This window comes from Myotis lucifugus, unplaced genomic scaffold (genome assembly GCF_000147115.1).
Source record: "Myotis lucifugus unplaced genomic scaffold, Myoluc2.0 scaffold_178, whole genome shotgun sequence".
NCBI lineage: Eukaryota > Metazoa > Chordata > Mammalia > Chiroptera > Vespertilionidae > Myotis > Myotis lucifugus.
In genome coordinates, this window is record NW_005871226.1 from 2,176,897 (window position 1) to 2,191,557 (window position 14,661).

Here is a 14,661-nt window from a genome sequence, read left to right on the forward strand (position 1 = left end):
ACTTACAAGTCATTTGGCTTTGGCTAAAATGAAAATGAGTTTCCATTTTCTGAGGGTATAGTGATTGGACTTGTAGGTGTCTGCTGGGTGGTGATGGAAGAAAATGTTGATGGAGACTTCACCAATTAGTAAAGAAACAAAAAATACCTAACCAATGGACACAGACAACAGGGGGGTGAGGGCATGAGTGGGGGGGGGGAGCAATGGGGGGATAGAAAACATATGTAATACCTTAATCAATAAAGAAAAAAAAGAAGAAGAAAAAAAAAAGAAACAAAAAATAATTTTACAAAACCACACAAGCAAATAAATAACACTTTCTCCCAGTTTTCCAAATGGGAATGGGCCAATCCCAAACCAGGTACCATTTGTATAGTCTTTGCCTCAAAATGAATCAGGAAGAAATTAGGACAAATACACACAATCACCACAGATGTGTAATAATACCACCGATTATGCAGTGTTGGGGCGTGAAACATGCAGGGAAGGGTTTCAACACTCCTAGGACCATGGGATGCTGAAAGCCTGGTGATCACTGAGACACTGAAGTTGAATCTTCCAGATTGTAACCCAGGACAGGGGTTCCTTTTTTGTCCCAGTGTAGACAGGCTGCATTGTGAAAAGTTTAGAGTACTTTGTTCCAAATTGGGATGAAAAAGTAGGAGTGTTCCTCCATAATAAGCCACAGTGAATGGTTTCCTTTGTCCAGACACACCTTTCAATATCACTTGTCCCATGTGCCCTGACTGGGAGTTGAACCATGGCCTTCTGGTTCATAGGTCGGTGCTCAACTACTGAGCTACGCTGGCTGGGCGATCCATTCATATTATTCATATGGCTGAAAAGCACTTTCCAAGTATAGCTCATTTTGTAAAAGAGGATTTATTTTACAAAAGTGGTCTAGGCTTTTGCAAAACAGCCACACAGATTATGTTCATTGCCAGTGGCCAATTCTACCCTTTTCTCTGTCCCCTTCCTCCCTGACACTAGAGCTCTGAAAACCTTTACAGTATCAGGAACTGGAACTGGATGTGGTTCTTGTTTCAGGATTGTCTTCACACAAAAGGATGATGAGCTTTCAAGTATCAGTGGGAAATATTTTTTGGTTCTTTCCTTTGAAATTACACACCAGTAGATAACCAATGGGCTGGCTATGGGGAAAATTCTTTCTGGAAGCCAGGATCCTAGAGAATGTCCTACTGAGGTAGTAAGAGCTGACTGGAAAAGCTCAATGTGATGGCACGAACTCTCTTCTGAAGAGGCTGTAAGCCCCATACTCTGACAAACTTATTTTTACGTTTCCACCAAGTCTAGGTGCCTTATTTTGTTGACATTCCTGCACTGATGAGATGCAGAATGTGGGGAGATGGAGAGTGAGTCCAGGTAATCATTTGTGGTCTGAGGATCTATATATCCAGATATAACTTGGTGATTCCAATAGCTTCTGCCATTTTGTTATTTATTTCTTTTTAAAAATAGACTTTTATCGATTTCGGAGAGGAAAGGAGAGGGAAAGAGAGATAGAAACATCAATGATGAGAGAGAATCATTGATCGGCTGCCTCCTGCACGCCCCCCAACAGGGACGAGCCGGCAACCCAGACATAGGCCCGGACAGGGAATTGAACTGTGACCTCCTGATTCATAGGTGGATGCTCAACCACTGAGCCACACCGGCTGGGCTTGTTTTGTTATTTAAATATTGTTTTTGCACAGGGTAGGTGATCAACAAAGGTCAGCTCCTGTTGCTCTAGCCCAGTGGCCGGCAAACTGCGGCTCGTGAGCCACATGCGGATCTTTGGCCCCGTGAGTGTGGCTCTTCCACAAAATACCACGTGCGGGCGCGCACGTATAGTGCGATTGAAACTTCCTGGCCCATGCGCAGCAGTCGGTTTTCGGCCTGGGCGAGTCTATTTTGAAGAAGTACTGTTGATATTTGGCTCTGTTGACTAATGAGTTTGCCGACCACTGCAGTCTAATGTCCTGGGTGTGGCTAGCACACAGATGTTCAATGTCAGTTATCGGCGTGCTTGTGCATACAGTGGGTGCTGAGCAGGCATCAGACAAGGTCAGCTGCTGTGATTTGTGTAGGGTCTCCTTCCATGTTATGACTGAGAAGCACCCGGTATCTTGAGGGCAGAGAGGCACGAACACAGCCGCCCTTTCCGCACGCAGCCCATGAACTTGGCTATCCACAAGTTTTCCTCGAAGTACTGGCTTTTGGATGTTCAATTGTGAGAAACCAGGGGGTCACTTCAGCCTGATACAGTCCACCTCCTCCGTGGCCGGCACGCCGCTGGTTTTGAGGTCGAGCTCTGCGCTGGACTTGCTCCCGCGGTGGGAGGGGCGCCAGCGGAGCCGCATCATCCTCTTGACGTACTTCATGGTGTTGTTCTTGACCGTCACGAAGCACACGGTGTTGATCATGCTGTTGCTCATGGCGATGCACTCCACGACGTAGAAGGCCGTGAGGTAGTGCTTCTCCTTAACGAACACGGCGGGGAAGAAGTCACGCACGATGGCGAGGCCGTAGAAGGGCGCCCAGCACAGCACGTAGGCGGTGAGGATACACACGAGCACCAGGACCGTCTTCCGGCGACCGCGCAGCCGCTTCCGGATCTGCTCCGTCTGGAAACCTGGGACGGCCTTGAACCAGAGTTCCTGCGAGATCCGGGCGTAGCACAGGGTCATGATGACCACGGGGCCCACAAACTCGACCCCGAAGATGAAGAGGAAGTAGGACTTGTAGTAGAGCTGCTGGTCCACTGGCCAGATCTGGCCGCAGAAGGTCTTTTTCTGGTTTTTGACCATATTGAGGACCTTTTCGGTTGCGAAGTAGGCAGATGGGATGGCGATGAGAATGGACACCATCCAGACCAAAGCGATGAGGAAGGAGGCCGTTTGGTAATCCATCCGTGGTTTCAAGGGGTGAACGATAGCGAGATATCTGGTGGGGGAGGGAAGCCATCAATGATAATATGTACTTGAGAACATTTATTAGTTTCTTACTAACCCCAAACACACACAAAAGCGGGCACAGTGTCTCCACGAGATCCCATGCACCTATTTATCCAGCTTCAACAGCTTTGTCTTATGAGCAACATCATTTGGCATTTGGCGAGGTGAGTGGTGTAGAGGAAACAACATAGAACTTGGGTCAAACAGATGGAATCAATCCCAGCTTTCCCTTTGATTGGCTTTGGGGAATGGAGTGAATCATTCAGTCTCTCTGAGATGTATTTCCTCAACTGCAACATGGGAAAAAAATGACAACCACCTTGCAGGGCTGCTGCGAGCATTAAATACAATAATTTAGCAAAATGCTTGGCATGTAGTAGGTGTTCAGTAAGTACATAATGGCCTGTTATTATTATGTCCTATTGATACCACCTTGGCTTTCAATCTTGCCATTTTGCCCAAGGACACAATACTTTGAAAGCTTTTCTTTACAAATATCTCACGCTTTAGAGAGGTGGGGCCCCTTTCAAGGCAGTGGACTAGGGCTTTCTCTCTCCTCCCCTGCTGGTATCATCCTGCATTACTGAGCAGGAGAGTAGGATGGGCCTGAGGTGGAATCTATGGAATCTAATGAGAAGTAAATGACTTGTCCATGCTCACTTGGTACTGGGACCAGAATCCAGGTTTCTGATACAAAACTTCTACACCCACCTCCTTGGGCTTTCTCAAGCTCAGATGAGAAGGTGGGTGAAGTCACCTTGACACCCTAAAGCAAGGTGTTTGTTACCATCTATTTGCTTGGATGTATTTCTTGAGGTCAACATTCCTTCTAAGATTTCTATGACTTGACATAGCATTTCTTCCAGGCCCTCTACACATGAACCACATTCTTTTTGGCAATAGGTGGTCCTTCTGATATTTATACATAGTAGAAAAGGCACATTTACCTGGTTGCTTCTTAAGAAACTCCTGTTACATTAAAAACATACCCTACATTATAAAGACAAAAAGATTTCAGTGGGACAAAGGGGATGAGGAAAGTAATAATTTTCACTTGAGTAAACATCAGAATCACTCAGGGAATTAGATAGAAATATAGACCTAGCCCAGGAATTCCCATTCAGCACGGCTGCAGTAGGTCCCAGGAATCTTTGTTTCACTGTATTAAATGATAGCCTGGGGGAATTTTACAGTTGGTTGGTGGGTACATTTCATAAACATTGGTTTTAGGGCTGGAGAACCCCAGAATTGCAATAACAAAATTGTTTTGCCTGCAGGAATCTATATATAAAAGCCCAGCAACCAAATGGCAGGACCACCAGAACAACTGGTCAACCAGTCGAAATGACAGGCACTGACAACCAGGGGGCAGATGCTCAATGCAAGAGCTGCCCCATGGTGGTCAGTGCACTCACGCAGTGGGAACAGCCGCTAGGCTGAGGGGGATGAGCAGCACTCCCACAGCAGGAGCAGCAGCTCAGAGGGCAGGTCCACAGCTGCTCGGCTGACCAGGATGAGTGGTGCTCCCACAGCAGGCTGATCCCTGCAAGCCACTCCCCCCACAAATGAATCTGTGCATCAGGCCTCTAATTTTGTTATAAAAAAAGATGCCTCTTATGTATGTGCATTTTATCATAAACAATAATCAACTAGTTGATAAAAAGGACAATAAACCTAAATAACACTGAGAACTAGAGAAAAAATAAAAGGATTGAAAGGAGACAAAGGGGAAAAAAGATGATTAAAAACACATTATCAAGACAAGTCTCAGCACAGCTCACAATGGTGGACCAAGAGAATGTGACACCAACTGCTCCCCTCAAACAGCCCCTGCTGGCCTACAACACTTTGCAGAAATAAAACATGTGTCTGATTTATCATAAGCTGCTATTAGAAATTTTACTTTACAAATCTATAACAGAGCAAGGACTTCCAGAACATCTCATGCAAATATATGCAAATGAGCATATAAATGTATACAAAAAAGCAAAGGAAGCTTTTCCTTCCTTTTCTGCAAACAAGCCCTGTTGTTGATTTTATAGTCACCAGAAATAAGATTACATCCTGTATGATTCCATTTTTATGAAGTTAAATAACAGGGTTGTGTGTGGTGGGGGGATTGCCAGGTGAGGGGCATCAGGAAGTTTTCTAGGTGATGGAAATGTTCTATATCTTGATTTGGGGAGTGGTTACACAATAACTGGGTACAATCCATTTTGACTGGAAGCTGCCCTGGTTAACTCTCATATGGCTTCTAATTATTAAGCTGCCTAAACTTTCTGCTTTTGCTTTGTGTTTGATACAACTCATGGTCATGTAACATGCATACATCTGAAGCAGCTGTGATATCCGGGGCATAGTCCAGAGCTGGGGGGCTCAGGAGCCTCACTCTTGTTCCCATTTGGGAGAACATGAGCCACAACTGGACAAACCAGGTCCCCTCTTGCCTCATGATAGCTCAGCGAGCATTCACATATGAAGCAATGTGAACAGTCAGAGCTGAAGTGAGGAAAGGGGCAGCCTGGTCCAACCCCCATCTTTATCCCTGCCCAACACCCTCACCTGTCAATAGCGATGGCCAGCAGAGCATTCGTGGAGACGTAGAGTGATACTGTACGCAGGTAGTTGACTGAGGCACAGAGCACATGGCCGTGCTTCCAGGAGAGCTGCCGCACCACATAGTAGTCCATCTCGAAGGGGCAGCAGACGATGGCCACCAGGAAGTCAGAGATAGCCAGGTTAGCAATGAGCAGGTTGGTGAGGTTCCGTAGCTTCTTATAGCGGGCGAGGGCAGCAATGAAGACAAAGTTGCCAATGCCGCAAACCAGCATGATGCCAGCCAGTGCGATACCGATGACTATCTTGGCTGCGAAGAAGGTCCGAGTCTTGGTCATGTCCTCATCCTCATCCAGAGGGAGGTCATAATCAACATAACTGAAGTTGAGGGGAAGGGAGGAGACATGGTCTTGGAATGGGTTCAAGTTGGGTGCAAAACTGGTGTTTACATTCTGGGTGGCCATGATGAAGCTTGCAGGTGGAGTGGTGGGTGGAAGTCTCAGGATCTGAGTACGCTGAACTCGGGGGCCAGATCTCTCCTCTCACGAGGCCAGTGAGCCTAGCACCCTGCCCACATCTTTGGGAGAGTCAACATGCCATCCTGGATCCTGGAAGGAGACACAACCAGTGCACAACGTATAGGAGAACACCTGGTAGCATCCCCACAGAGCCCCCAGGTAATGCCAACTAGACCTGGAGCCCACCCACAGACAGAGCTACCCAGGGTACAGGGGAGAGGAGACATGAGATCTAGAAACTGGGAAATCCTCCATTGTGTTGGGCTGTCAGGAGGGACTGGGCATAGGATAGGCTGGACTCTCCAGAGACAAGCAAGAAGAATGTGTATCTTGGCCTTTTCCCCCCCAGGAGCAGGGACCCCTTTGACTGCCCAGTCACCACTCTCCCCTTCCCCAACAGCCTTCCAGGGGTCCTGGAAGTTCTCCAGGGCTGCTCCAGGCAGCTGGCCCAGGCATCTATGGTGTCACATTGCGGTGCCATCCATTAGCCAGGGACATGAAGCCGAAGGACTCGGATGCAACAGGGTCTTTCCTCTACAGCAGGGCACTGTTCCCTTTCCTGGCCAAACCACGGACTTGGAAATGACCAAATCTATCTTCATGTGGACAGACTGAGTCATCTTGGGCAGTGATTTATGCTCTCTGCGTGCCAATCTTGTAAACCAAACTCCTGCTGCCCAGCCCAGGGCCTGGCACATAGTGGGGGACCCATAGGAATCTGTCGAATGAATGAATGAGGATCCTAACCAGGATCCACAGGTGGAGGGGGCTGTGGGCGGGAGGGCATTCTTCAAGGGCTACCCTACATTCTGGGAACCAGCTGTAGAAAGACATCCTTTGTCTGCTTTCCCTCCCCCCTTTGTCCCCAGTTCCCCTCCCAGAATCAGCGCTGACTGGGAAGCACCATGGCCTGTCACCAAGGTGTGTGTCCTCGGAAAGTGGCAGCTGCTCCAAGACTGGGCCTAACTGAAAACAGCCCTGCTAGGGGCGGGCAAGTGTCAGCGAGGACCCAGGAGGGCCTGAGGACTGCGCTGTCCTTTATAGCCTCAAATGCCCACGGGAGAGGAAATAAAATCCCTGAGGTACTGAGCCTTCAGGAGATAGAGTGTCACAGAGTTCAAGACATCGGAGGGGTCGGAAAAAGAACGTGGACCTCCAACCCCCGAAAAGGGGGCCCCAGTCGCCCAGCTGTGAACCGCCTGCACCCCGTCTCCTTAGCACACCTGGAAAGACTCCAAGTGTGGGTGCCGCGGGATGCTGGTAGCAAGAAGTGGACCCAACTGGACAGGCGGTATGGCCCCGCCCTCTGAGAGGAGGGGTAGAGCCAGGGACCTGCCCCGGGAAGGGAGGAAGGCCGGTGCGAGCACAACATCCGCTGCATCCCAGAGCTAAAGCCTTCCGGAGGTGAAGTCCAAGTCCCAGTGGCTTTCGCAGACGGGGTGTCCTTCCTCCCGGTCGCCTCTAGGACTTACGGGAGGCCCAGTGCCCGACAGTACAGCCCCAGATGGAGAAGCAGGAACCACGCCCTCTTGGCCACTACGCTCCGCGCCTTTCCAGTCCGGGGACCCCAGAGGAAGGGGGTGCACCCGGACCGGGCAGACCAGCGTCCCATTCCACGGGATGCATCCTTGACCAACTCGCCCAGGAACCCTCTCCTCTCCTTCCCGATTAACCATCCAGTGTGGCCGCGCGGTCCCCAGAGGAGCCGCCTCGGCAGAGGCGAGAATCAAGCCAGAAATCCGGGCTCCAAAAAGCAAAGCGTGCGGGGCCTCGGGGCGAGAAGAAAACTGCGGATGGGGATAGATACGGTGAGAGGAAATTTCCCCTCAAGAAGGCGCATCCCTCCCCACGCCATTCCCTGTAAATTGGCGCTCGCCCGCTAGCATCCTTCACCCCCGCCCGCCCCTCCCGCCCCATTCTCATTTACCATCCTCTGCCCGGTCTCTTCTCACACCAACTCCTCTACTTTGAGCCATTCCGGGTGCATCCCGAGGAAGGCCGGAGGCAAAGCAGCCCCAATCCCTCCGAGAAAAAGTGGGCGTCGGCTACCAATGGAGCTTTGGTCCGCCGCCTCGGCACTTACCTGCTCCCCTGCCTCCTTCCCGCGCGCTCCGTCGCTCGGTCCGATCGGTTCCCGCTCTGGCGACGCGGACTTGCACTTGCAAAGGCGCAGCGTGGTGTGTGTGTGTCTGTGTGTGTGTGTGTGTGTGTGTGGGGGGGGGTCTCTCTTTCTTAATTGCCCCAGCGCGCTCCCCGGGAGCGTAGCGGTCTCGGTCCTGCAGCGGGATTTGGCGCTCGCCTTTGCCGGGCTTGGAACCGCGGACCCCGCCCGAAGCGCCCCGCCCCGCGCTCAACTCCGCCCCGGGTGTCCCCGCCCGCTTCTTAGCCGAGGCGGACGAGGGGCGCTGGGCTCCCCCTCACCTGGTGCGCTCCTGGGAGCCGGACGCACGGAGCTCTGGCCGCGCTGGCGGGCGTTCCCAGTCCGCGGAGTCGGCCCCTCGCAGAGGTTTCTGCGCCTTGCCACCCTAGTGTCATAGGGTTTAGCCGATGCGATCTGGAGCAACCTGCAAGGCTCTCTGCGCCCCACACGCGCGCCCCGCGGGAAGCGGCCGTGCAGGAGCTGAGCGTCTGGTCTCCAGCAGGATCCCTGTGCCAGAGTTCGCTCCCGCTACACGGGGACTCCTTCAAGAGGAGTCCGGGGTGCAGTCCATCGTGCCCGAGAGCTGGTGCTGGGGAGACTCCTACGAGCGCAGAGAGAGCTTTGTGGGCTGGTGGAGGAGGAGGAGGCCCCTTCCGAGGAAGCTGGGGGTCGAGTGAATGCTCAAAGCTCTGACTCTGAAGACCTCACCAAAACCCCGCGATGCCCACCACGGCCAGATTCCTGGGCCATTCAAAGGCCATCCCCGCTGGACTTCTGCCTGTCTGTTGGGAGACTCCGGAGTCCTTCATTGGCTTCCAACAGGCTTTGGTTTTAGGCAATTTTCATGACCTCCCTGGTCCTTGATTTCCTTACTCAATGAGCGAGGGGATTAAACTCTATAAAGAGCTGCTATTTCTAATGACCCCCCCCCCTACTCCCTATCCCTCACCCCCTGGAAAGCGCAGAGGGAAGCTCTGGATTTTCAGAATCTGAACTGGGAGTTGTGACAGGAGACTGAACCCTCCACTGATATATCCCAATATTGCACGCTTGGAATATGGACTCTGTTTTGTCAGATCTTTCCATCTTCTCAGAGCGTCTGGAATCTCTGAGATTTATACTCTGTTGGCTAAAACAAAACAACAAAACCTATGCTGGCCAAAGACAGCATATCTCAAAATGAATGCAGTTCCTTTGAGCACCAACTTAAAATTCCTGATATCCTTTGAGTGGTGACATTTTGTGATCCCCACCTTATGTGGAATTAACCCTGCCCTCCTCCCCTTTCAAAAAATATTTTCCCAACTTTATTGAGATACAAATTACATATAACATTGCATAAGTTTAAGGTATACAATTTGATGACTTGATATATGTATATATTGTGAAATGATTACCATAATAAGGCTAGTCAACACATCCATCACCAAGCATAATTATAATGTGTATGTGTGTGGTGAGAACTTTTAAGATCTGATTTCTTAGCAACTTTCAAGTATTCCATATCAACGTATGGAGCACTTCTTCATTCTTTCTTTTATAATTGTAAATGGCCCATTGTGTGGATATACTACAGGTTTTAAAAAATGTTTCTGTTGCTAGACACTTTGGTTTAATATTTTCAAAATATGCCTGTTAAATTACGAATTGGATTATATCCCAATTTTTAGCAAACATAGTGCTATACATAGTGCTATAATAGAAAATGAATAGTTCTTCAATGAATAACTATACATAGCATCTTTTTGTATATATGCAAATGTATTTGAATGACAATTTTCTAGAAGTGGCATTGCTCAAGACATGAAAGCATTTAAAAATTTTGTAGAGATTGCCACATTGAACTTCATAGTGGTCTAACCATTTCTCACTTTTGCAGTAAGCAGTCTTTGGTAGAGGTGACTGTCGGGACTGCGTTTGAATCATTAATCAAATGTCTGTTGAGATCAAAGAAGGCGATGTTGAAAAGCATGATTTCTCAGGAATGCAGTTCTCTCAACCTGTTCTCAGTTCTGAATGCAGGGTGTCTTCTCAGTCATTTAAAGTATGGTGGGGAAGGGCGCTGTTCCTGAGAACATTACCTCAAGTTACTTTTTTGTGGTCTGTGTGTCTCTCTTGTAGTAATTAATTATAAATTTAAAAATGCACCCTTGTTGCCCAGCTGACATGGCTCAAAGGTTGAGCATGGATTCCAGGTCAGGGCATATACCTGGGTTGCAGGTTGGATCCCCAGTAGGGGGTGTGCAGGAGGCAGCCAATCAATGATTCTCTTTCATCATTGATGTTTCAATCTCTTTCCCTCTCTCTTCCTCTCTGAAATCAATAAAAACATATTTTTAAAAAATATATTTTATTGATTTTTTTACAGAGAGGAAAGGAGAGGGATAGAGAGTTAGAAACATCAATCAGCTGCCTCCTGCACACTCCCCACTGGGGATGTGCCCGCAACCAAGGCACATGCCCTTGACCGGAATCTAACCTGGGACTCTTCAGTCCGCAGGCCGATGCTCTTTCCACTGAGCCAAACCAGTTAGAGTAATGAAAACATATTTTTAAAAAACGTACCCTTGTAGACACATTGTTAGGTAAGCTCTTTAATTACTTTAAAAGTTAATGTAATTAAGCTTTATAAATTATAGTTGGAAAAGGTGGAGCATAATTCAATGGTTCTAGGTGCACTGACACTGGCTCCTCTCATTCAATCCAGCTGGCTTCCACAGGGTTCTGGGAGGAGTGGCTCTGTAAGACACGCTGGTTGGCTCACTTGATCCAGGCAAAGTATGTTTTCCTTTCAGATTTCCTGGTGCCTCCAGGGCAGTACCAGGAAGATGGCAGTCCAGAGGGAGATGAAGCATCAGATTGGCATCCAAATTGGAAAGGAGAAAGTAAAACTCATTATTCACAGATCACATAATATTATACATAGAAAATCCTAAAGATTCCTCCAAAAACTCCTAGATCTAATAAATGAATTCTGCAAGATAGCAGGATATAAAATTTAATAATCAGAAATTGGTGGAATTTTTAGACACCAATAATGAACTGTCAGAATGAGAAATTAAGAAAAGAATTCCATTTGCTATTACAATGAGAAGATAAGGTACCTAGGAATAAATTTAACCAAAGAGGTATAAAACCTCTACTTGGAAAATTATAGAATGCTGAAGAAAGAAATTGAGGAAGATACAAAAAAGTGGAAAGCATATGCTGCGTTCATGGATTGAGGAATTAACATTATTAAAATGTCCATACTGCCGAAACCGGTTTGGCTCAGTGGATGGAGCGTCGGCCTGCGGACTGAAGGGTCCCAGGTTCGATTCCGGTCAAGGGCATGTACCTTGGTTGCGGGCACACCCCCAGTGGGAGATGTGCAGGAGGCAGCTGATTGATGTTTCTCTCTCATCGATGTTTCTAACTCTCTATCTCTCTCCCTTCCTCTCTGTAAAAAATCAATAAAATATATTTTAAAAAAATAAAAATAAAATGTCCGTACTACTCAGAGCAATATATAAATTAAATACCGTTCCTACTAAAATACCAATGGCATATTTCACAGATCTAGAACAAATACTTCAAAAACTTATATGGAACCTAAAAGACCCTGAGTAGCTGCAGCAATCTTGAGAAAGGACAAAGCTGGAGGGATCACAAAACCTGATATCCAACTATACTACACGTTCATTGTAATCAAAACAGCCTGGGCCTGGCATAAGAACATATCGATCAGAGGAACAGAACAGAGAGCCCAGAAATCAACCCATGCCCTTATGATCAATTAATATTTGACAGGAGGCAAGAGCATACAATGGAGTAAAGACAGTCTCTTCAAAAAAAAGAAACTACACTACCAACTAACACCTATACATAAGAATAAACTAAAAATGAATAAAAGAATTAAATGTAAGTCTATGAGTCTATCATCTTTGCATCTGCCTCAAATGCCAAAGCAGTCCCCTCATTGTGCCTGATGGTAGCTCAATAGGTTACTCCAGTTAGGATTTTTCTCTAAGCCCTTTTAGCCTCACTTTAAAAACTATTATTAATGAAACTGGCACACCGGTCCTGAGCTGTTCAGAGCCTCCCTCGCTAAGATCAAAAGGGCTTTCCGGTCGCGACTCCGCCTTAGTCTCCCGGGTCCCCAGACTTACAGGTGACAGAACCGAGTCCCGGGGGTTATGAACTGGCCACAGTCTCAGCATGGTCAGTGGGGAGAAGACGCCATTCGGGTCTAGATTCAGGCTGTCTTCTCGGCCAGCCCGGGAACCGGTCTCAGGGGCCCGTTCCCCTCCCTCGGAAGCTCTTTTTTTTTTTTTTTTTGGAAATTTTTATTTAAATGTCTTATGTTCCCTTTTAACCAACACCAAAAAGAGAAAACGTGTTTTTTTGCCGTTCCAAACAGGAGAGTCACTTCAGAGAGGAGCTGGCCCCAGATCGGAGGCCTTCCTCTGGTGCATCCGCAGGTGGCGGTGGTAGGTGGAGGACTGGCGGTAGGTCCTCCCGCACTGAGCGCACGCGTAGGGCTTGGCGCCCGTGTGGATGCGCTCGTGCGCCTGCAGGTTGGTCCTGTGGTTGAAGGCGCGGTCGCAGCGGCCGCAGCGGAAGGGCTTCTCCTCCGCGTGGATCAGCTCATGCACGCGCAGGTCCGAGGCCTGGAAGAAGCCTTTGCCGCACGTGGCGCAAACGAAGGGCCGCTCGTTGTTGTGCCTCCTCTGGTGCAGCTGGAACCGACAGAGGTACTCGAAGACCCGGGGACACCGGTCGCACCGGTACAGCTTCCGGGCGCCCCCCGCCTCCCGGGGCGCCTCCTCTCGGGGAGGCTCTTCCTGGGCAGTGGGGGCGCCCGGACTTGCTGAACCGGAGCTGCGTGGACTCTCCCCGGACACCTTGCCCTCTGCGGGCCTCTGAGGACTCTCTTCCTCCAGGATGAGCCTAAAGGGGGGTTGGCGGTCTGGACTGGAAAGGTTGTCGCCATCTGCATCTGCATCTGCATCTCCTGGTGCTGCTGGTCGGGGTGTCTCTGGGGGAGTCGGGGAGGGTGTCCCCGGGGTGAGCGCCGTGGCGGCTGCTGCTGAGCGCTGCTCCTGGAGGTGGGCCAGGATCTGTCCCGTGGGCATGTTCTCCGAGAACAGGGCTTCCTGCTCCCCCATGCTGACATGGACCAAGCTGGGGGGCCTCAGGTCCTCATCCCCCAGGTGCTCCATGAACGCCTCCAGGTCTCTGCCACTCGACTCCCACTTCTCCCGCCATGCGGCCCTCTCGCTGCTGGGCCTGTTGAGCAGGAACTGCTCCACTGACAGTTGGACAATCATCTGCTGCTTACTGTGCGTGTCTGGCTGCAGCCACGAGCGGAAAGACCGCAAGATGCCCTGCAGCTCCGCCTTCCCAAGCCCGCGGCTGCCCTTGTTCAATGAGATGAGCCCAGGGCTGGGGAAGCCGACCTCCTCCGCCTCCTCTCCCTCCTGGTTTATGGGTCCTCCGCGAGATCTAAGCTTGAAGTTTTCTGCCCGGGGACCGTTCCTGGCTGGTTCGTCTTGAGATGCCATTCTCCTCACGGACACGGACGTTCACGCTGGGTGATCCTGGCCCAACGCTGAGCTGCTGTGGGGCTTGGCTGTCAGCTATGTGCTCTGATGTGCTTCCCAAGGCTCCTCCTTTTATAGGTCCGGTGTCGGCAATGAGATTAAAGCCTCCTCACGGACACAGACCTTCACGCTGGGTGATCCTGGTCCAACGCTGAGCTGCTGTGTGGCTTGGCTGTCAGCGCTGGTGGCTCTGATGTGCTTCCCTGTTGGGGTCCAGCCCCAGCAGGTCCAGGGGTTCCCAAAGGTGTGGATGGAGTCGGCGAAGAAGGAATGACACGAAGACAGCGTTCAGTTGATCGGCAGCCTAGTCAGGTTCTCTAGCCAGGTTCTAGCCAGGATCTCCAGCCAGGTTCTGTGTATTATTGTTTTGTTACATCTGTATTTATACCAGTTGATTGTAATCCTATCAATTTCTATTCCAAAGGTTAGGGCGTTTCTTATCTCCATTCCAGGGAGTAAAGATTATGTAGCTTAAGCGTGATTGTTCATAGTTAAAGTGATTAACTACCCGCCTTAGCACTTAGTTTAGGGGTTTTATTCCCTCCCTAACTTCAGGGAAAAATCCTTACCTGGGGAAACAACCTTTCTCAGAGAGGTGACCTTGGTTTAAACACATAGCACCAAGAAGGGGAGCAAACATATTAAGAACAGTATGCCATATACGCCAGGTCCCTTGAAACATATGCTGTGCAGATGTTTCTTCCCTGCAGCGACTGTTAATTTACATGCACTATCATTTAAAAAATAAAAAAGGAGCTGAGACCGGTTTGGCTCAGTGGATAGAGCATCGGCCTGCGGACTCAAGGGTCCCAGGTTCAATTCCGGTCAAGGGCATGTACCTTGGTTGTGGGCACATCCCCAGTGGGAGATGTGCATCAGGCAGCTGATCGATGTTTCTTTCTCATCGA

The 14,661-nt window shown here is 49.4% G+C and overlaps 2 protein-coding genes across 2 annotated transcripts; both read right to left on the reverse strand.

Annotated features, from left to right (window-relative positions):
* Window positions 1-2,226: 2,226 nt before the first annotated feature.
* On the reverse strand, window positions 2,227-6,004 carry PROKR2 (prokineticin receptor 2). Its single transcript, XM_023760319.1, has 2 exons — window positions 5,520-6,004; window positions 2,227-2,946 (listed from the first exon to the last, which is right to left on the reverse strand). The coding sequence occupies exons 1-2, from the start codon at window positions 5,975-5,977 to the stop codon at window positions 2,250-2,252; spliced, it is 1,155 nt and encodes a 384-aa protein (XP_023616087.1). The 5' UTR covers window positions 5,978-6,004; the 3' UTR covers window positions 2,227-2,249.
* Window positions 6,005-12,580: 6,576 nt separating this feature from the next.
* LOC102425998 (zinc finger and SCAN domain-containing protein 4-like) lies at window positions 12,581-13,480 on the reverse strand. The gene has a single exon (XM_006096455.1). It carries the CDS (start codon window positions 13,478-13,480, stop codon window positions 12,581-12,583), a length of 900 nt encoding a protein of 299 aa, XP_006096517.1.
* Between the last annotated feature and the right edge of the window lie 1,181 nt (window positions 13,481-14,661).

Bases quoted from the DNA above. Each gene is read 5' to 3' on its own strand.
- PROKR2 (XM_023760319.1), bottom strand. From the start codon at position 5,977: ATGGCCACCCAGAATGTAAACACCAGTTTTGCACCCAACTTGAACCCA. The intron at 2,947-5,519 runs GTGAGGGTGTTG...CTCCCCCACCAG, and splicing joins CTGGCCATCGCTATTGACAG to ATATCTCGCTATCGTTCACC.
- LOC102425998 (XM_006096455.1), bottom strand. From the start codon at position 13,480: ATGATTGTCCAACTGTCAGTGGAGCAGTTCCTGCTCAACAGGCCCAGC.